At 46.6% G+C, this 22,816-nt stretch overlaps 1 protein-coding gene across 1 annotated transcript; it reads right to left on the bottom strand.

Annotated features, from left to right (window-relative positions):
* Window positions 1-1,107: 1,107 nt before the first annotated feature.
* Window positions 1,108-21,976, bottom strand: Rrp15 (ribosomal RNA processing 15 homolog). The gene is made up of 5 exons (XM_032915403.1): window positions 21,688-21,976; window positions 10,407-10,666; window positions 7,930-8,027; window positions 6,498-6,696; window positions 1,108-2,430 (listed from the first exon to the last, which is right to left on the bottom strand). Exons 1-5 carry the CDS (start codon window positions 21,830-21,832, stop codon window positions 2,287-2,289), a joined length of 846 nt encoding a protein of 281 aa, XP_032771294.1. The 5' UTR covers window positions 21,833-21,976; the 3' UTR covers window positions 1,108-2,286.
* Between the last annotated feature and the right edge of the window lie 840 nt (window positions 21,977-22,816).

Here is a 22,816-nt window from a genome sequence, read left to right on the forward strand (position 1 = left end):
GTTGGTAAAGTGTTTAGCATGCAAGCAAGAACACTTGGTTCAATGCCCACAACCGTGGAAAAAGGCAGGCATACTGGTGTCCAACCGCCATCCAAGCCAGGTAAGCTAGCCAAATCTACAGTCTCTAGGCTACAGTCTCTAGGCTTGGTGTAAAGCCCTGTCCAGATAGATCAGACAGACAGACAGACACTCACAGACACACACACACGCGCGCACACACACACTGAATGAATGAATGAATGAATGAATGAATGAATGAAAAGCAACTGAGGAAGACATCCATATTCACCTCTGGTCTTCTCTCTCCCTCTCTCCTTTCCCCCCACCCCTGTACATGCTGCCTCATAACTGTAACTCTGGCCCTGAGACCCGACTCCTTTGGCCTTCAAGAACAATACATTCACACCCGCATATTCTATGGAGACACATACATATGAGGGAACTAAATCGGTCTTTCGGAGCAACAGTAACGGGGCTGGAGAGATGCTCGGCAGGTCAGGCACCGGCTGTTCTCTCAGGACTCAGGTTCGATTTCTAGCACCCACATGGCAGCTCACTGGCATCTGTAATGCTCTGCCGCCCACTTCTGCCCCCCACAGGTACTGAGCGGCCATAGTCTATACACACAGACTAAGCAAAACAGCCTGACACATCTTTTAAAATAACAGTAACGATGCAAAGATGCTGTCATCCTTGGATAGCGACAGGGAGGAGAGTGAGACGGAAGCCCCTGCTCTGTATACAACTTAATGTGGAAACACAGAGACCTGGAACCCTAGGTGGCAGAGGAACGTTACTGGTGTAGAAACTCCTAGGCTAAGTTAACAGAAGTAGGCCATTGACTACATCCACTTAGGGTGCCCCTAGCGGCTGAGGTGGTGCACGCCTGTGCGGGAAGCTGAAGCCAGGTGAGGGGATTTCCAAGACTACCCTGGTATCTCAGAAGTCTGACTCAAGAATTAGACAAGCTCACTTCAGAGTCCTCCTCGCACATATGACGAGCTCTGCTTCAGTATTTCACAACCAAGACACAGAGACGCTAAAACCTACAAGACACGCCCTCATGACAAAATTATGTCACCACCTCTCTCACAAGTGACACTCTGGTCCAGGGGCACCTCGATTTTATTATGGAATAAAATCCCTCGGAAAGAAGAAGTCTGTGAACATTCTCTTCCTTTTGTGCGTTTTGAAAGCTGGGCTCAACTTCCTGAGGTTAACTGAAGGGCTATAAAAGCCAGCTCTCTGCTCCAGGACCACCTGTACATCACAGGCACGTGCACACACTGTGTCATCCACACGTGAGCTCCAGAAAACTGCAAACGGGAGTCTGACCCAAACAGTCAGCGGAAGACAATGAGGAACCGTACTTGTTCTGAAGAGGCAGCATTTGTAGGCAGTACGATCCCCCCTCCCCCCAAGTAATGTCTGGATTACTTCACATTCCTGTATCACTCTGGGAAACCCACATAATTTATGCGACACTTAAGTTCCTGAGTGCAATGAAGACAATCACCAGTTAGAGCTTTTCTATAATGAGCGTACAGTCCTACGGGTGAGTCCTTCATTCTGATAGCAAACGCCAGCCAGGGCCCCTGAGGTCCCAGAACATTTCTAGCCCTTGGTTGGCCTGAAAACTTAACATCTCTGCTCCAGCCCACTGGGCAGGGTGGCTCAGTGTGGACAGAGTCAAGTGCACATGGGTGGTGGCACGGTTCACTTCATGGAGAGACCGGGAGACAGATCCTTCTCAAAGGCAGACACGTCGCATGAGTACCTAGTTCCCTCACGAACTTGGCAACTCAAGTTTCACAGGAATCACGGGTGGATATCGGACAGCTTTATCAGTGTTTCTAAAATTCAAATAAAAATTATTGCAATTTGAAGTTTTCCATACCTTTTGCTTAAAGGCTTAACCACACAACCCCATGACACCAGTTATCCACCCTCCACGACAGACAGGTGCATGGATCTGAGTAGACATCTCACATCAAATTCATTTTAATTCTAAATGGGTCTGCACTTTAACGCTGGTGTGCATGTGTCCACAGGAAAGGGTCCTAGAAAATGCACATCTTACTGCTCAAGTAAAAAACATATTCCATTGTACAAATATTTTGGAAAAACGGCTTGAATGTATATAAGAATTAAAAATACAACTTTAGTACAGTCTGCACGTGGGGGCCCTGAGCTCAGGTTCTCAGGAGGTCCCGGCACTTAGATGGCCCCAGGCTCCCGCCGCCGTCAGGGCTGTTTGCAGGAGAGCCGGATGCTCCCAGCGTCTGCTCAGTGGCTGGCCGACCCTGCCTGGCCGTCAGCAGGCTGCTCCTCACCCTCGCTCTCCTTGTCCCAGTCCTTCATGCTGGCGCCCATCATGAAGTCATCTCGCAGAATCTTCCACCCTGGGCCCTCCTCTGATTTCACTTCGGTCTAAGAAAATACAGAACCAAAACGTTCACAAGTCAATTTAACCATAAAGAAAAATTTTAAATTATGCACTTCAAAAAAAACTTTTCAGTATGTACTTTAAATGATAAGACCAAAATAATATAAAATTGATTCTGTATACTGTGCTCATGTACAGTACATACAAATACAGAGTAAAATCTCCAACAATGAAGCATGAAAGCAAAATAATCTAGAGTTGGGGAAAACAGAGATTTGGTATCGGTTTAAAAATATTTGGGCATTAATTAACCTTCGGTGATGAAGTCCTTGGCAGGGTCTTTCTTGGAGCCTAAGGTTTAACCCCAACTGCACTAACACAAGAGAGGGAGTGACTGGCACTATAGCTGCCTGAGAAGGCGCTCATCCAGATTCTGTAGAATTCGAACGAGGTCTCGCTGCCTGACACAACTGTGGAAACTGGAACTAGTGAAACACAAAGGTTATAAACAACTGAAGCAAGAACAAACTCAGGAGGCATTCACCCACCCAGTCACAGCTAAGGACGGACACGCTCCTTCCTCTGCGGTACAACAGCACCACCTTGTGGCACTGGTGAGTACTGCAACACATTTCTCTGTTACTAACCACTGTCCAGCAGGGCCCCGTGCAAGGAACATGGAGGTGGACATCAAGTCCTGTTCTCACAACTGCAGGCCTGTGCACATCTACCCCATCTGGGGGCTATATCTATGCCACAAGCATTTTTTAAAAGGCATCAAAATGTTGTCAAGTTTATCTCAAGAGCACCTCTGTCAAGGAATCCTTCTGGTTCTATTTATTTATTTTTAACACATGACTCTGCCTCGTTTAACTTTACTCACTCGTTACTGAGTCAGCAAGTACGGGCCGGATGCTCTACAGCACCACCACATTCCGACTCTCCTACGGCCCTGCCAGACAGGAATCATCACTCTCATTGATGAAAGGAAACTGAGGCTCAAGACCTGAAGCTGTTTCTGACGTGTTCATGGACAAGTCAGCGCTGAAGCAAGGCCCACATCCTTGCACGATACACCGTAACGGGCTACGGCGACAGCATCTCTCACAGTTCTGCTACCTGTTCTCTTCCATCAGCAACACAGCAGAACCAACGCTAAAACACACAGAAAACATCTGAGTGTCTAAGATTGTGGGGTGGGGGAGGGTGGGGTTAACGCGCCTCTGGTATTCCACGCTGGCTTCAAACTTAACTGTGAGACAAGCATGACCCTGACCTTCTGATCTCCCAGCTTCCACCACTGACTGTGGGACTACAGGCACGGACCACACCACACGTGGTTGACACACGCTCTGCGGGCTAAGCCACATCCCTAAGCTCTGTGTAAGTAACTTCTAGGGAAGTCCTAAACTGAGCAAAGTACACTGTTCTTGTGCGGGCCATCTACTGTACTGCTCCATATGCCATCTCACCACCGAGCAGACTGCCTAACACACCCACAGTGAAGACAAACCAGACAATCACAAGGTAACACAAAACAAAACCAGGCCTGGAGCCATTTGAGGTCTAAACTACAGCACTGCATCCCCACCTTCTGTGCAGACCACGTCATGCAGTGTTCAGAGCTGATGTGAGGTTGATTAGATGATGGCCTAGAACAACTTGTCTAGAACCCTTTATGCTGACACTAACTGAAAAAGAAAACTGAGTAGGGCTGGTCACATGGTTCAATGCTCACCGTGCAAGCAAGAGGACCTGAGTTCCAGTGCTGTGTTTATAGAATAAAGAGAGGGGTGATGTGTTCTATGGCGGTGTAGGAGAAGGGCGTGCCTCTGCAGACCCATGCTGAGACATCCCTTCCCCCTGAGGGACCAGCCACAAGATGAAGGTAGAGGATAGAATGGAGTTTATTCAGGGCATGGGGAAGGGAGTTAAGAGGGTAGCAGGACAGAGAGAGGGGGGAAGTTGAGGGGGAGAGAGGAAGCAGGGGAGAGGGGGGAGCCAGCCATGAGCATGTGGAGAGAAGGGGGAAGGGAATGGCAAGAGAAGGGACAAAAGGATAGAGGGGAAGAGCAAAGGAGAGCAAAAGCAAGAGAGTGAGGAGTGGGCAAGCAGCCCCTTTTATAGTGTCAGGCACACCTGCCTGTTGCCAGGTAACTGTGGGGGTGGAGCTTAGACAGAATGCTAACACCCAGTGCCTACGGAAAAGAATTGGGTATGGCAGCATTCACCTATGTCTTAGTGCTGCAAGGGCAAGACAAGAGGACCCGACTGAAGCTCCAGTTCAGTGACAGGCTGTCTGCCTGCTACAGGGAACAGCATTCATCATCCACCTCTAGCGCGCACACGCACGCACGCACGCACACACACATCTCTCTCTCTCTCTCTCTCTCTCTCTCTCTCTCTCTCTCTCTCTCTCTCTCTCTCTCTTTCTCAACTGTCTGGTGCTCAAAATGAGTTTTTAGCTAGAATCAGAAAATACTTTTCAGATTTTAAACTGTGTGCTACAGACACAGGTACAAGACTCCGGTGTACAATGCATTTCACGAAGCAAGAGCAGGCCCAACCTCACAGGGCATCACTAAGTTCAAGTTAGAGACAGAAGCTTCTCGAGAACTCCACGCCTGTAGTTCTTACACCACCCTTGGCCCATATTCCCAACCCAAACACAACTTACTCTGAATACAACTGCTGTTCATGTCAGTCAGCGTCCTACACCGTGACTACATGGTGTTTTACGTGACTACAGTGAGGAAGTAACTTTAAACTCTTCCCATCCACCGTAGAGGATCCTGTTCCTTGGTTTCAAGCTTAGAGTCTTAGAGTCTTGCTTTGTCTAAACTCTACTATTTAAGTATTTCCAGTAAACAAACAGTAAGCTGAATTATTTACAAAGTTGGCATTCCACACATTCCATCTGCCGATCTTCCCAGCCCTGCAAGGGGCTATCTAAGGACAGTACCTTTCTCTACCCATGCCCCGGCTTCTATGCCTCCAGATCAACTGGAAATGTCCTAAAGCTGCTGAGGCCACCTGGAGACCTGTGCGGTCTCGCTTCTAGGCTCCCTTCTCGGGGCAGGGGTCTAATCACTAGACAAGTACAGTTTTAAAAGTACCTAGAGTCCCGGCCTGGGTGGCAGACACCAAGTAAGCCTGTTTCTTCACACTGCACTGGATGCCTGGCTATGCTACAGGCCGCCATTTAACAGACACAGTAAGCACCCCACCACCACCACCATCTCTGTTCAATGTTTAAAGACTTCACATCACAAAACCATAAAAAAATAAACAGCTCTGTCTCAAAAGAAATGGCTTTCTCTGCATAAATGTAGACTGAAATTTGTTGCAGTGATTCTAGAAATTTCTGTCCTGTGCTGTAACTCCCCCCTTCCCCCCTGCAAAATCACTGTGACTTAATTATAGCAAATCTCAAACTGACATAGTGCCAATCTCTAATAAATGAAAATCTTGCAGAAAGTCTGTATTAAAAGCAGAAGTCAGGCTGGAGAGATGGCTCAGTGGTTAAGAACACTGCAAAGATCACAGACGTGCTGAGAATCTCTCCTTTCCCTGGGACAGGAGCTTGATACACAGCCCTGGCTGGCCTAGAACTCCTGAGGTACACTAGGCTGGCCTTCCGAATGCTGGGATTAAAGATGTGCACCTCACCTTTCTCAGCTGGTGCTTGGAATCTTACTTACCCCCAAACCAAGCATCACCAAAGCTGCTTCAGCAGACTGCCCGCCATTGCTCCTCCAGATCCACATTACAAGTTACACCCCACCACAGCCATGTTTGTCTACAGGCCAGATTTCAACATAGACGGTCATCTTCACCCAGAGTTCCACTTCCACAATGTGGAATGATAGGAGTCCAGGTGGGAACAGCCCAAAGCCCACTTCCCACACCTCTGTGACTCCCTTTGGTCCCTGAGTTCTCTCAGGGGTGACGATATCAACACCTGCTAACTCCCACCATCAGGAAGCTTTAAGTTAGGCTGTGGTAGGACAGGAACCCATGAAACCCACGGAACTGCGTACACAGCTTGCCGTGCTCCATCTCAGAGTTTCAACAACAGGCGGGTCTGCCCACCGTGCCAGGGATGCCCTACCTGTCTGGCTTTGGGGCTCTTCCCAGCAGAACTGCTCTCACTTGCACCATCCATTCCTCGCAGAACACTGATGAAATCCTTCTTGGAAACAGTTGACATCAGCTTAGCTCGCTTCCGGATGGAGCCTCCTACTTCCTTAACCTTTTCGTCAACATTCCTCTGGTGTTTCTGAACAGCATTGAAGAGCTGCACCACGCCCCTGAGTACAGAGCATCAGGGCAACATGAGACACACAAGTACAGCAGGACCTGGTCTCTCCACCTCTGCACAGAAGAGAGGCGAGTGCTCTCAGGAGGCCAGCACGCTAACCTATTCCGAAAGCAAGCTCTGAGCTGAACTCAGTCTCACAGGGTCCCCTTACTCAACAATGGAGGGACTTAGCAGGCACTGTCTTTTTTAGTCAAATCAGGCAATAAACTCACTTTACTTTTACCTTAAAGCATGTTGAATCGACAAGGTGAATTTTCATGTTGCTATTTTAAATAATGGTTAGACAGTACTGAAAACTGTTGTATCATTTCCTTTTATTCAAACCGCAATGCCAAGGTGTCTCAATTTCCAGGGATCCTCACAGGCTGCAAACAGTTACCCTCTTTTAACAGATGAGGCAAGACAGGGACATTCAATGGTGTGTGCAGATTCGCACATCTCCCTTGCAGCTCCCACAGGTCGGAGAATGACTAGGGTAATCTGTTAACCACAAGTTACAAACCACTCCACTAAATCCAACATTTTGTTGTTTTGTTTTCTTTTTCCAGACAAAGTTTCCCCATGTAGCCCAGGCTGCCCTGGAACCCATTCTGTAGACTAGGCTGGCCTCGAACTCCCCCCTGCCTCTGCCTCCCAAGAGCTGGGATCAAGGGTGTGTGCCACCACCAACTAGGTACTGCTGTGTTCTAAGTAGCACCTTCCCCAGTCCCCCAAGCTCCACGGTTGTCACTGCACACAATTACATCACTCTAAGACACAGCTACACAGATGAGAAGCAGACACCGTATCCTATCCAGCTCTCCACATGGACGATGACAACTGTCCGGTGCCATGTTGGGGGGATGGGGATCAGAGGGAAAAGGCTAAGGCAAAGCTGGCGTAGTATGTGGAGCAACATCCTGTAAACACAGTGCCAGAGAACAAACCCAGCACCGTGCATTTAGAAAGCACCAGAAAAGAAGTGCAGTCAGGGGTTGGACTGCACCGTCCAACCAACATAAAAATGATGCCCCAAGCAGATTCAGGCCAAATCACACTTGACACACTCCAGCTCTGCTTCCAGACACTTCAAAGTCTTTGTCAAACTCAGTGTCCATCCGTAGGCTGCAGGTGAGTCACTTGGTTCTGAGAAGGCAGAGCTTAGGAATCTCATCTGAGCACAGGAGTCAGTAGCAAAGTCTCTGTATACTTGTTCTTACAGGCGTCTGAAGCACTGTCTTACCTTGTCGCAATCCTCTGAAGGTTCCTCTCTGCCTCTTTGTCTTTGATGACATCTGGCTTCACTCTGCACAGCATTTCCCACTCCCGCTTCTTATCAATCTGTGTGGTGAATACAGTAATTATGAAGTGGTTATATGAATGCGGTACTAGGCGGTTTTGAAGTACAGCAAACTCTGATATTATATTCTATGAAAGGACAGAGGTAACAAAGCATCCTACCTCTGTGTGTCGGAGCCTGTTTCTAAAACCCAGTTTCAGGGGCTGAGCCCCGAGAGCCTGTGGTCAGCACTCTGTGTGCCTTGTGAGAGGCAGTCTCTAAGAGGTCGTCCTCTGGCATCAGCTCTGGAGAGCTACCAGTATACGCAGCCAGGCAGTGCACAGCAGGTGAGCCGGCCACCCACTGAGCAGCACAGCAGCACCAGGGGGATGTACAACACACCGCCCACCTCGGCAAGGGCCAGTCGTGCCACTTGTTCCCTGCCAACAGACTCATCAGCCCTCAGGATCAGGTCTGCACCAGCTCTGGATAGAACAATATCATATGCAGATACTCAAGCACTATCTACTTCTCTTTGTATAAAATCACTTAAACCTATTTCTCTCCTCCTGGCACATCTAACCAATGTTCTTGTCACACACAGCCTTTTTAGTCACAAATTCAAGTAATCAAGTGAACTGATTTCCTACCGCTGTGCAAACACTGAAGGGGAGCTGGAGAAAGAAAGGCTCGCAGACAAGCACAGGCGAGGGTAAAATGCTCTCTGGGCATCACCCTGTTCCAGGTGCCTGACTTCACAGAACAGCCACTAGGTCTGTTTCCCAAGCTAATATACAGTGGCCTGGCCGGATGAAATACTCACCTAGAGACCATGAAGCATCTACACTGAGGATCGTGGAAAATGCCAACTTTTCTCTCCCCTCCTCGGTTGTATGTTAGGAGCATGGCTAACGCTCCTTACTGGACATAACCTCACTGTTTCCTTTAGAAAAAATCTTCTTCCTCAAATCAGTGCATTTTAAAGTCAGCAGATGGTTCTGAGTGCTCTGCACAGCTCGGCTCCAGCACTCAGAGCTGACCCAGACTGCACAGCTCGGCTCCAGCACTCAGAGCTGACCCACAGGCTGCACAGCTCGGCTCCAGCACTCAGAGCTGACCCACAGGCTGCACAGCTCGGCTCCAGCACTCAGAGCTGACCCACAGGCTGCACAGCTCGGCTCCAGCACTCAGAGCTGACCCACGGGCTGCACAGCTCGGCTCCAGCACTCAGAGCTGACCCACGGGCTGCACAGCTCGGCTCCAGCACTCAGAGCTGACCCACAGGCTGCACAGCTCGGCTCCAGCACTCAGAGCTGACCCAGACTGCACAGCTCGGCTCCAGCACTCAGAGCTGACCCACGGGCTGCACAGCTCGGCTCCAGCACTCAGAGCTGACCCACACTGCACAGCTCGGCTCCAGCACTCAGAGCTGACCCAGCGCTGCACAGCTCGGCTCCAGCACTCAGAGCTGACCCACAGGCTGCACAGCTCGGCTCCAGCACTCAGAGCTGACCCAGACTGCACAGCTCGGCTCCAGCACTCAGAACTGACCCACGGGCTGCACAGCTCGGCTCCAGCACTCAGAGCTGACCCACGGGCTGCACAGCTCGGCTCCAGCACTCAGAGCTGACCCACAGGCTGCACAGCTCGGCTCCAGCACTCAGAGCTGACCCACAGACTTGTCCCTGGCTTTCAAGCGCTGTTCCTGCTCTCCCTCCCTCCCTAGAATTTGGAGACTGTTATAGTCTAGTATCTAGGTAGAATCTGGACACAGATTCTATCATTTTAACAAGTTGTTCTAGCCTTTGCCAGTTAATAAACAAATATTCACATTTCCACTGAAAAGCTTTCTCTCTAGTTTAGAGACAAAAATCTCTCTTAAAGAACAAAAAGAATCCTGAGTGTGAGCAAAGCTGTGAGCAAAGCTGTGTGTTGAGGGCAAGGTCCTCATCCCAGCTCTCACGCAGAGCAGCCAAAGAAGTGACGTGGGCATTGCCAGACATAAAGGGCAATATAACCTAATTCATCTGTACCTGGAAACTACTCCTTGGAAGTTACTGCTTCTATATTGTCAGTACAAATATGGAAGGTTACCTTTCTTTCATTAGAAAATACTTATTTTCATAGGGAAATATTTTTGACATAGTGATACTTAAGAGTAGTACAGGGGCCCAGAAAACCTCACTACAGTTTCTTTTATATTGTAAAATGGCCAACTTATATGCAAATTTAGGTCTATCAGGTGCAATTAACCAGAGCAAGAATCCAGGTATCAACAGAAAATAGCCACTCCAGAACTGCACCCACTCCAGTATCTCAGGTTTCTGTGGTAGGGCTGGGTTTGTTCAATGGGCCATAGGGCTGTGTGTGTGACTTGACCCTGCCTACCCACCCCTCCCCAGCCCTTAAAGCAGAGACAGCGGAGCACGAGCACGACACACCTGCTTCCTTTTCTCCAGCCTCTCCTGCTTTAGCTTCTCCTTCTCCTTCTCCAGCTCTTTGTTTTTGGTTAGGATGGTGGGTTTGCTTTTAGGAGTCTTTTTGCTAAGGATTTTTGCCATGGCATCTGCCCAGCCTGAATTAGTCCCAGCACTCGATTCTGCAGCGACTTCATTTTCCTCCTCACAGGATTCAACGTTGTCCTCGCTGTCTGCTTCTACAGCTCCATCATCGGAGTAGTCCATCTCTGACTCACCGCTTCCTACAGACCACAAGAGCAAAATAAATGAGCCTCTAGCGCCCAGGGCAGAGCACTGCCAGAGCCCCAAGGCCCCGGTCTGCAGCACTGATGAGCACCAGGATCTCTGTCACTAACAGCACGGGACAGCAGCCCACAGCACTGACATGGTAGCTGGTGGCTGTGGGTAACTGACAGGGAGCACTGCAGCTGCTGGCGTTTGCCGCTTTTTGCAGTAAACATGCTCTGAGGTTCTTCCTTGGTCTTGGAAATAAAATGCAGAAATCACGTATAAAGTGATATGGGATGCCATGTCCAGGGACTTCTAGTCATGTTAGACACCTGGGATTACTTTGTGCTGCTAACGACTGGTTATGAATCCAGTCAGTGCAACAGAGACAAATCCAACAGCTGCTCCACCTCGCCTCTGTGAGGCCAATGCTGAGTGCTCTCCACACCCAGAGTTCTAAACTTAGTGAACAGACCAACCAAGATTACTTTTTAAGTACTCAAGAATTAACGCATTAATTAAAAACATTTTGGTGTCAGTGTACCAATTCTCTAAGAGATTTGCCCAATATTAGAATTCTAAACCTGTGTCCAGAAAATACTAAAAACCAGCCTAACTTGTTAAAAGGTGAGTGCAGCACTAAAATTATTTCGGTCAGTTATTTATTTATTTATTATTTTAATTTTTTTAAAGAAAAACAAAACCAAAACTAAATGACACAGTCAAGGTGCTGAACTGCAGTGCTGAGTCAGTCCCAACGGCTGCTTCCGGCTCCTCCGAGCTGACTGACCAAGCTCCTGGGTGTGCAGCAGAATCCCATCCTGCAGAAGCAGCAAAGCCAGCAGCCAGCACCAGCTACAGGACGCAGGGCACTTTGTGGCGCTCACTGGAAAACACTTCAAAGGGGAAGTCACCCAACAGCCGAGTGCCTTGGAATGTTTTCTGGTAAGAAGAGCTAACAAGGGCAGCTGAGAGGTTTTCAGAAGAAAAGTGCCTGGGTAGTTACCGTTAAGAAACAAAGGTCCTTTCTCAGGTTGATGTCTGTGTAGACGTATCCCAAAAGTTAGTGAAAAAACAAACGAAAACAAACACACACACAAAAAACTTACTGCCTCAAACTTACGAAAAAGTGGAGGAGGAGGAGGAGGAGGAGGAGGAGGAGGAGGAGAATCGGGCGTGAATTTCCCACTGCTCCTGCCTCACTACAACGCTGGCTCCTCCTCACTGTGGCCGGCTGTGGAACTATCTCAGGCTTTAAGCCATCCATCCATCCATCCATCCATCAGAAAACTGCTGCTTAGACATCTTACGCAGACTAATTCTAGCACACCCTTCAGTCATTACTTTTGAATAATACAAGCTGGGCACCCTAAGTTCGTAACTGAAACCCCAGACACTACAACACGGACATCTGAGTGCCATATCGATCAGCTGAGGGTAAGTGAATTTAATGTTGGAGCACGTCCTTAGAGTTCCAGATTAGGGAGGAGGATAACCAACCAGCGAAGTCCACACAGAGTAATGTTATCAATGCAGTGATAACTGTATCCAGTCAAGGACCACACAACTTCTCCCCAGAGCATCTCTGAGGTCCCTGCGGACTAACACTTAAACAACAAAGTTAATTGAAAACATGCTAATGTATCTTTTAGCCCTCAGAGTCAGCAGCACTATGGATGCTAATAACCAAAACTTCTAAAACAAAACCTATTCTTTTATTAAATGCTAACCAGATGAAAGACATACAACCATTAAAAGTTTACGGACCAACACTACCTGGAGCATCAGAAGCAGAATAGGCTTTACCAGCTCCTAGGAAAACCATCAAAACTACAACACTGACATCTAGTGTTGGTCCTGATGCACCTGTACAAAGGCTGCAGAGCACTGTGGCCGAGAGGCTGTCCAGGATGCAAGCCACCGCAGCTCACCACCGCAGCTCACCACTGCAGCTCACCACCGAGACCTGTCTATTTTACTGTTATGGGTTTCTTACCAGGAGTAATGCAACACACATTACACAATCAATCTTATATATAACCTCAACTCACCATACCAATGAAAAGAATTCCAGAAGAATTTGGAAAAGTGATTCTTTTCTGTGGTTGATGAAAGGTATCTACGGGGGTGAGGAAACTCACATATGAAGCAGAAACACAAAGAAAAAGACAGGGAACACAGGAAGCCAAAAAAATAAATAAATAAATAAATAAATAAATAAATAAAATCCCTACATTTTATTTTATTTCATTCCATTTCATTTTAAGAGGCTCAGGGGACTGAGTTGAGCATTTGCTGCCAACAGAAATGACATTCTGCATAAATAAAAATAAACTTTTTAGATGCCACTGTAATAAGATCTGCCAGCACAAAGAAAGAGAATTTTCCTGTAAGTTACTGGAGATCACCACCATGAGAACCAGAGAGAATGGCTCACATAGCATCCTATATCACTTTATACATGATTTCTGCATTTTATTTCCAAGACCAAGGAAGAACCTCAGAGGATGTTTACCGCAAATAGTGACAAACTCCAACAACAGCAGTGCTCCTTGTCAGTTACCCACAAGCCACAGCTGCTATCCCATGCTTCTACTATGTCCAGCATGACTGAGGGACCCAATTCTTCAACTGTTACCACCTTAACTCTAACTGGCCTGAGGAAGACATGGACACCTCTGCCCTGCTGCCTCTCCCAGGCCTTCCACAGTCTCGCACACCTGCCTACCTATTGTTCCTCAGCCCAGGGATGATTAGTGGCCGACAGGACAGTAAACTGTTTTCACCAGGACTCACGCACACTCTAAAACATGCACACTCCCCAGCATTTCTGAGCACCCATGAAAAAGAAAACACACGAGGCTTTCCCTCCCTGGAGAACCTGAGTTTAGCAGGTAAAAGAGATGTTCAATGAAAGTTGTGACTGCTCTAAGGAAGAAGAATGAGGAGCCTGTAGCAGTGAAGAGGGAAGGTCCCGGGAAAGTTCCACATAAACTGCTGCCCATGCTGCCTTGCTATTTTAAGCAGTTAAATGATGAGGAAGGCTGCAGGAAGGTGGAAAGCACACTTATCTGCCCGGTTGCTGCATCTTACATGCAGCGTTGTAGTTCATCAAAAAGGAAAGGCCATCTCTGGAAACAGGACGTCATAAAGTCCTGTGTGAGAGTGGACAGCCGCCTTCATACACTGCTATCTAGAAATGACGTCACCACCCACCTTCCTATGCCACAGTTGCAGGACGCTTTCTCTGAGGGGTGTGGACTACAGAAACTTTGCCCCAAGAGCACAAGCTTACGAGCCTTGTTAACATCATGCCTGCACCTCCTCCTTTGGTCCAACTATCTGAGTAGTAAGCCCAATTAGTCTCACCTTCCTTCCTCATAGTATCTACTTCAGCGGCCACTGTTTTCATGTTTTGACCAAACTGCAACTTAGTAGGGATGATGGGGGAGGGAGGGGCTTATTGCTTTTGTTACTAAACTACAAATTGAAGGACCCAGGATACATTTTTATCTGAACCTACAAATTATCTACTTAATCTGCCCAGTTCAAGGACAACTCTTTCAGGATATCCTCTTTCCCTCTTACACCAAGTGGCATTTATACTTTGCTTAAGATGCAGACTATAGCTGATCAAGTGGTATAAGTCTGAGGCAGGAGGACTACCAGGTCAAGGGCCAGCCTGGGCTAACCAGTGAGTTCAAGGCTAGCCTGCATAACCTAGAGAAACCATGTCTCAACAAAGAATATGAGCTGGGAATGGCTCAGTGATTAAGGACCCAGGACCAAGGTATGGCCCCTAAGACCTACATCAAGAGGCTCACAACTGCCTGTGACTCCAGTTCCAGGGAATGTAACACCACCCTCCTGAGCAATACACATACAATCAGGTGCACACACGTATGCACAGAGAATAAAATAAATACATGAATAAAGAGGTGGTTCAGTAGGTAATGTGCTTGCTGCTCTAATCTGAGACCAGGAGATGAATCCCCAGAGCCTGTGTGAGGTGGAGCCCAGGAGTGCACATCTACAGTTCCAGGGCTCTCACGGAGGGAGGAGAGGCCAACTGTAGACTGAAAACTTGCAGGCCAGCCAGCATGGTACTTGCAGTGGCATATAACAAGAGACCAGCCAACACCACCACTTACACCTCAGACAAGCTAGAGAGCAAAGACCTATACCCAAGGCTGCCCTCTGACCTCCATGTGCATGACATAGCACAGGCATGTCCCACACATACAGAGAGCTGAGGTACATCTGTACTGTGGAGTAAAGCACTTACCTAGCAAGTCCAAGACCCAGGATTTGATCCTTCCTCATATTCCCCCACAAGACACAGGCTGTACCATTTTTATAGCACGCATGTCTCTCTGGTTCATTAACATGTTTTATTTTGTCATAACCATAATTTAAATAGTAAGTACTGAAAAGTATGTCTGCTTATCAAAGCTCAGCCCAAGTCTCTTTACCACCATTCAAGCTCACACTGCTTAACACTGCAGATATTTTTAACTTGAGGGTCTAGTTTTCTAATAAAAAAAAAAAAGTAAAACAATTACATTAGGAGAGGTTTCACAGGCAAGGACTTTCCAAATGAGACTCTACCAGCCCAGGATGTAAAGGAAGAACTGACAACTGGGAAATTAAAGCTCAGAAAGCTTCTGTTGGGCAAAGGAGAAAGCATGGGAGAGAGTGTGCAGCAGGAGAAAGCCTTCAGCTACACAGCTGGTAAAGGGGTAATAGCTAAACTATTAATCAAACTCTCCACACCACACACTGATGGAGCAAACAGTCCCAACACTGACTGGGAGAACAGACCATGCAGACACTCAGATGACAAAGTGCAGATAGCCAAAATACACTAAAAATGCTTACTACCTTTAGCCATGAAGAAAATACAAATCAAAACTATTGTAATACTCCATTTCCCTCCAGGCAAAATACCAACAAAGCAGAGCAAACCACATATGCTGACACTGGAGGGTCAGAGGTGGAGAGGATGGAGGAACAGAGGAAGACCTTCAACTGGAGGCCATTGTCAGACACACAGCAAATCCGGCCTCATAATCTCATCTTTAAAAAAAAACAAAACAAAACCCACTCTCAGTAAAAATACACACTGAAAGCACCTATAAAAAATTAGCTTGAGGGTTCTTCAAAAAGTTAAAAAATTTGTCCATGACATTTTGAAATCCATGAAGCATAAAAAGATGATACATGATAAAGCTATACAAATTCTTAGTTTCCTACTGCTAGAAATACTACATCTTATATAAAAACAGATATTTTAATAACAAAAATTAAAAACTGAACCATGAATCAGTACTCCAGAGACACCTACACAGCCGTGTTTGCCACAGCAAGCTCTGGTATCAGCTTAGGCACCCATCAGTGGGAGAACAGAGATCTTCCCAATGTACCCAGTGAATAAAAGTCTACTGGGCACTGCATAGGCATGAAGCTCTGTGCTAAATTCTGACACTGCTGCTATCAAAGTCAGTAATTCCTCAGTCTCAGAGATCAGGGAGTTTGTGCAACACGCAATATTTCATAAAACAAAGATTTTTATTCTTGTAAAGAAGTCAAAAGAAATCAAAACCAGAGAACATGAAAAGTATAGCTCAAGACCTATAAGCCAAATGCAAGCTTTCTGTGAGGCAACTGTCATTCTACTTTAAGGACACTGCTTGAAGTCTCAGTGAGGCCCACCCTTCGTCACTGTGATGCCCAGTGGACAATCAACCACGTCTCTGGTGCAGCTGCCTGAGAGATGGGCCAGTACGACCTAACCATAAACTGGTAACATGCACACAGTGGACTCCATGGCCCTGAAGCAGAGCTGTTCAGTTCTTAGCATCTGAAAACTTAGCAATATTTCTATAATCCGTGGGTCACCCTTCTAGAAAGACTGAATTCACAAGAGGAAAACAATCATTTTTTGGGTTAAATACTGAATTCTGAGTAACACTAAAGAATGTGCATTAACCTTTTACTACCAAATTCACCAAAGGCCCTGCACTACTTGTCACTGCCACAGAGATGGCGTGTAAATGCTGGGAAGTCATGGAGAGCATTGGACACAGTGGTAGAGGTCTAACCTGGCATCTATGTGGTTTGACACCAAGCACCACAGCACAGAAAACACACAGTAAAGTTGGCTTTGTTTTGCTTTGTTTTGTTCTGTTTGGGGGTGGGGGGAGGTAAGCACATTTGGTGCTCTTCAGAGGACCTGAATTCAGTTTCCAGCACTTATGTCTGTAGGTCCAACCCCAGGGAATATAATACCTCTGGCACAGACCCACATGCAGGGACACATGCATGTGAATAAAAATATTAAAAAGAGCCAGGCAGATGGCTCAGCGTGCTGATGCACTTGCCCTAAACCTAGTGAGGACCTGAGCTGGATCCTCCTCAGTGCATACGTAGAGACCCTACAGGTTGTCCTCTCGCCTCCAGGGTGCATGCGTTGTTGTAGCATGTCTGCCCCCCAAAAATAATGCAATTTAAAACTTTTAAAGAGACTAATATTAGAGATACAACAACTCTACTGAAGGTGGTTCTAGTTAAGAAAAAACAATTTTAAAAAAAGGCAACCAAAGAGTTGGCTTAGTAAATGGAGCTGGAAGAACTGAGCCGGAGTCATTAGTGACTAATAAGACCTGATCCTAGAAAGTAGGCTGTGATCATCACAGAAGCTGCAGACAGGCTGTTACCGGTTCAGAGGATACAGCTGACCTTCCTAACTGTGGATCCTCTACTCGCAAGTTCACACGCACGGCATCGTTCCTTCTGAACAACAGGAACACTCCTGCACGTGCTCTCACCAGACACATTCCATCCTGACCACTTCTTGTTCACGTGGCCCTCCTTATAACTGTAACTCTAGGTCAGTGCCTAGAAGGTCACCATAACATAACAGAGCGCAAGCATTCCTTGGATAATCAGGTTTCCACGTAATTCAGAAGCCACCTTGACATAATCTATAACCAAAGAAAACTTTAGAAACTAATCAGTATTTATGGTGAAAAGAACATGTCCCCTCGCAATTATCTAGTTCTGAGTAAAGAAATCCAATTTCCACCCAAATCTGAAAGCTGTATTGATATCTTCCTTAAATGTGATAGTGTTTTCTTCTTAGACAGTAATGCTTACAATTATTCAATCAAAACTGTACCATAACGAGATAAAATGGCTGAGTGGTAATGGCACCTACAGCCAAACTCCTCCAAGTCCTCAGACCTCTGATGTGGGCATACAACAAATATACAAATGCAGTAAAAAAAAAAAACAAAAAAACAAAAAAACAAAAAAACAACATCATCCGGACCAGAGATAACATCAGGACCGGAAGCTCTAACTCCTGCCCAAGACCTTGCTTTTCCTAACACCTCCGGTGCGGGCTGAGGCCTTCAATTACCATCCAAAAGCTTAGTCAGCTGCTTTTGGTCTTGAAGTCCAAGTTCACGAATTCACTTACTTATGGACCCGAGGGACAGGTGTTGTTCTAGGAACTGAGGTTCAAGTGTCAGGGACCGGAGACCCCCACATACGTGCTCCTGCATTCACATTCACTTCCCTCTCACACACGCAGCACACATACACACGACCTAAAAATAAGAAAAAACAAGTCTAAAGAAAGCAAGGCATCAAGCCACAAAGTGAGAGTGACAGGAAAGTATGCACTGGAAAAATCTCTTTGACAAGCACTGGACCAGAGACTGAAGTCTATGAACAAGTAGGTGACGTGCAAGCACTTCAAGAAGCCCTCTGTGCCCAGATCCCACCGAGAGAGAGCTCATCTCCCCGGAGTGCTGACACGCCTGGGAGCTCAGGTGAGCCCACCACTTCTGCTCAGACGGACCTGCCCAGGGACCTTGGGACACAGGAGCCAAGGAGCAGTCTGGGACAGGATCCTTCCAGTGTCCGTCTGCAGCTAGAACTGACCCTATGCCACAGCTCTTGTTACCCAGATCTCACCAGGAGAGAGCTGGTCTCCCAGGAGGGTCAAATGCGAACACCAGAGATAACCAGATGACGAGAGGCAGGTGCAAGAACCTAAGCAACAGAATCCAAGGCCACTTGGCATCATCAGAACCCAGTTCTCCCACCACAGCAAGCCCTGGATACCCGAACAGTCTGGAAAAGTAATATTCTGATTTAAAAATCACATCTCTTGATGGTGTTAGAGGACTTTAAGAAGGACATAAATAACTCCCTTAAAGAATTACAGGAAAACACAAAAAGGTGAAGGAACTGAACAAAACCACCTGGATCTAAAACTGGAAATAGAAACAACAAAGAAATCACAAAGAGAGACAACCCTGGAGATAGAAAACCTAGGAAGAGATCAGGATTCATAGATGCAAGCATCACCAACAGAATACAAGAGATAGAAGAGAGAATCTCAGGGGCAGAAAGATACCATAGAAAACATCGACACAACCATCAAAGAAAATGCAAAATGTCAAAAAAAAAAAAAAAAAAAAAAACCTAACCTAAAAAACATCCAGGAAATCTAGGACACAATGAGAACATCAAACCTAAAGATAATACATATAGAAGAGAGCGAAGATTCCCACCTTAAAGGGCCAATAAATATCTTCAACAAAACCATAGAAGAAAACTTCCCTAACCTAAAGAAAGAGATGCCCATAAACATACGAGAAGCCTGCAGAACATATAGATTGAACCAGAAAACCTGAGTTTTTGATCTGATGCTGGCAAGGATGTGGAGAAAGAGGAACACTCCTCCATTGTTGGTGAGATTGCAAGCTGGTACAACCACTCTGGAAATCAGTCTGGAGGTTCCTCAGAAAATTGGGCATTGCACTACCTAAGGACCTAGCTATACCACTCCTAGACATATACCCCAAAAATGTTCCAACATATAACAAGGACACATGCTCCACTATGTTCATAGCAGCCTTATTTATAATAGCCAGAAGCTGGAAACAAAGGAATGGATACAGAAAATGTGGCACATCTACACAATGGAGTACTACTAAGCTATCAAAAGAAATGACTTCATGAAGTTCATAGGCAAATGGATGGAACTAGAAAATATCATCCTGCATGAGGTAACACAATCACAAAGAACACACATGATATGCACTCACTGATAGGTGGATATTAGCCCAAAAACTGGGAATACCCAAGATACAATTCACAAACCACATGAAACTCAAGAAGAAGGAAGAACAAAGTGTAGATGCTTCAGTCCTTCTTAAAAGGAGGAACAAAAATACTCACAAGAGGAAATATGGAGACAAGGTATGGAGCAGAGACTGAAGGAAAGGCCATCCAGAGACTGCCCCACCTGGGGGATCCATCCATATATAGACACCAAACCCAGACAATATTGTGGATGCCAAGAAGTACATACTGACAGGAGCCTGATGTAGCTGTCTCCTGAGAGGCTCTGCCAGAGCATGACGAATACAGAGACGGATGCTCAAAGCCAACCATTGAACTGAGAATGGGGTCCCCAATGGAGGAATTAGAGAAAGGATTGAAGAAGCTGAAGGGGTTTGCAACCCAATAAGAAAACAATATCAACCAACCAGACCCCCCTCCCAAAGCTCCCAGGTACTAAACCACCATTCCAAGATTACACAGAAATGGACCTATAACTCCATCCACAAATATAGCAGTGGATGGCCTTGTTGGACATCAGTGGGAGGAGAGGCCCTTGGTCCTGTCAAGGCTAGATGCCCCAGTGTAGGGGAATGTCAGGGTAAGGAGGTGGGAGGGAGAGGTTGCATGGGTGAAGGAGCACCCTCATAGAAGCAGGGGGAGGGAAAGAGGGTAGCAGGTTTCTGGAGGGGAAACTGGGAAAGGGGATAACATTTAAAATGCAAATTAAAAAAAATACCCAATAAAAAATTGTTTGGGGGAAAAAATACTGTAGGCAAAAGGCAGAGAACTCCAGAATGAGAGCATGTTCCATGTGTCAAGCAACCAAGATGAATAAAAAACAAATTATCCAACAGCAGAGCAGCAAGTGACAAGATCTATAATGCAAGTTAAAAATTCTGAATGTTACTCATGACATAGTGGTTTCACATAGTAACTGAAGCCACTAGTTCATGGTTAACTGACAGAATGGGAGACACCCGGAAAGTACAGCTACACATGAGGCTTCCTTCTAAACTAAGAAGCTAGTGCCAAGAAGTATGTTTAAAAGCAGCAGCAAGGGCAGACACACAACGGTGAGGCCTCCTGAGATACGCCTTCCTTTCATTCTGTTGCCAAATGTTACTTCAGTACCTATCCTTTACCATTTGCACTTTTTAAATACCTGTCTCTAACTCCCAAAGGCTCGCAATCCCCCACTGCACAGAAACAGTATTTCTTCTCTCTTGTGGTTTTTTGTTGCTCACTTTCTGAACCTATTCCATCCATTATTTCTATTGCAGCCCTTCCTTTCACTCTTTGCTAGGGGGTCCAAACTGAAGCTGGTACAGCCTTTTCTATTTCCTGCTAAATGCTTACAAGTTGACTGTCAGTAAAACAGCCAAATCCTCCCATCTTAAAGATGTGACCATTCTGCGAGGTTTTCAATACCAGCTCTGATTCGTCTCTGCCAAAACATGTAGCCTATGCTTCGATCTAAGAAAATTAACCGTGTTTTACTTCACCTCTAAGTAGGTACCGAACCTGGGGATATCACCAGTCCATCTTTTTTGCTCTGCTCTTCATTTGTGTACTGCCTTTACTGTTAAGTTTCTTTCTTTTTTTTTTTTTTCCGGAGCTGGGGACCGAACCCAGGGCCTTGCGCTTGCTAGGCAAGTGCTCTACCACTGAGCTAAATCCCCAACCCCGTACTGTGAAGTTTCTAATTGGCATCGGTAGTTTCGCCCACCTTAGTAACAGCTGACTGAGTAGAAACATGAAATTATAAACACGACAGCAAGGCGCCTCTGAACACAGAGCTCCTCTCTCAACCTCAGACTCTACGCAAGGAAACTCAGTCTTGCGGTGGGAAGCTCAGCCCGACCTTCTCAGCCGGCGAAGCTCCGCCCGGCCACATTACCTTCTCCGTCGGAAGAGTCTTTGAGCTCATCTTTTAGCTTCGACACTGCAGCCTTGGCTACCTTCTTCATTTTTTTCTTTTTCTTCGGGGAACGCTTCAGCTTTCCCCCCGGGCTCACACGTGAATCCTGAACGGCCGCAGCCATTTTGGTTCGCCGGAAGTGCAAAATGATAATTCAGTCGGGTCGCAACAAACCGAACTTCCTCCTCTAGTTCCGGAGTTACAGAGTTCCGGAACACGGTTGTCCGACCTGAAGTTCCGCTGTGGGAGCCTCCGGTGTAGATGGAGAGAGACTCGACCCACCCGGATTCTCCAGCGGAGTCGGTTCTCGGCTTCACCCCTACCCCAGCGGTGCATTCCGGGCGGCGACTGCAGCCAGCTCTTATTTCCTTCCCCTAGAGGTTGGTTCCGAGTTAGAAACCGCATCCCCACCCACTGACTTCATACCCTCCGGTGAACGAATGGATAACAACGGAACAGCCACGAAATCAGAAAGCAAAGTTGACTTTCACATCTGTTTGTTGTTTTGTTTTGTTCTTGTTTTTCCCCTGAGGACCAGGCATGTTCTAATAGGTTTTCTAAAGCTCGGTGTTTTCTGAATTGAAGTTTCTGGGTTTTGACAGATCAGGGAGGCTGCCCAGGTAAGGGGCAGAGTGGGGGCGGGGGAATGAGCCACGCCCTAAATCCTACTTAGCACCAGCCTTAAACTACAAAATAGCCTTGCAGTAGACCCAAGATGGCTTTGGGGGGCAACAATGAGTATCCTCCTAAATTAAACCTTTAAATCCTATCAGTTCCTTCACTAATCTCCTAAACTCAGACTCCAGCCTTCCTTCGAAAGTCTATAAATGTAAGGAACTCCCTTTGTTTTGTGAGTTGCTCTTGGATCTGCACCATATTCCAGCCCACACCCCAAAGCCGGCTACTGTTATTAAAGGACCTGAGCTCCTGAAATAAGTCCCGCACGTGTCTATAGCGAACCAGAGGGTTTTTCTTCTTTATCTAGTGGGTTTTTAGTACCAAAATCTGTCTTTAAAAAGAGAAAAGCAGCAGAAAATATGAATCCTTATGTTGATTTATTGGAGTTGGTGTCTATACAGGAGATACATATATGCATCCTAAAAACAAG

This window comes from Rattus rattus, chromosome 10, assembly GCF_011064425.1.
Source record: "Rattus rattus isolate New Zealand chromosome 10, Rrattus_CSIRO_v1, whole genome shotgun sequence".
In the NCBI taxonomy this organism is placed as follows: domain Eukaryota; kingdom Metazoa; phylum Chordata; class Mammalia; order Rodentia; family Muridae; genus Rattus; species Rattus rattus.

Excerpts from the sequence above, each read along its gene's own strand:
- Rrp15 (XM_032915403.1), bottom strand. The coding sequence starts at position 21,832 with ATGGCTGCGGCCGTTCAGGATTCACGTGTGAGCCCGGGGGGAAAGCTG. Across the intron at positions 10,667-21,687 it reads AGACTCTTCCGACGGAGAAG|GAAGCGGTGAGTCAGAGATG; the intron begins GTAATGTGGCCG and ends TGTGGTCTGTAG. Across the intron at positions 8,028-10,406 it reads GGCTGGAGAAAAGGAAGCAG|ATTGATAAGAAGCGGGAGTG; the intron begins GTGTGTCGTGCT and ends TTCACCACACAG.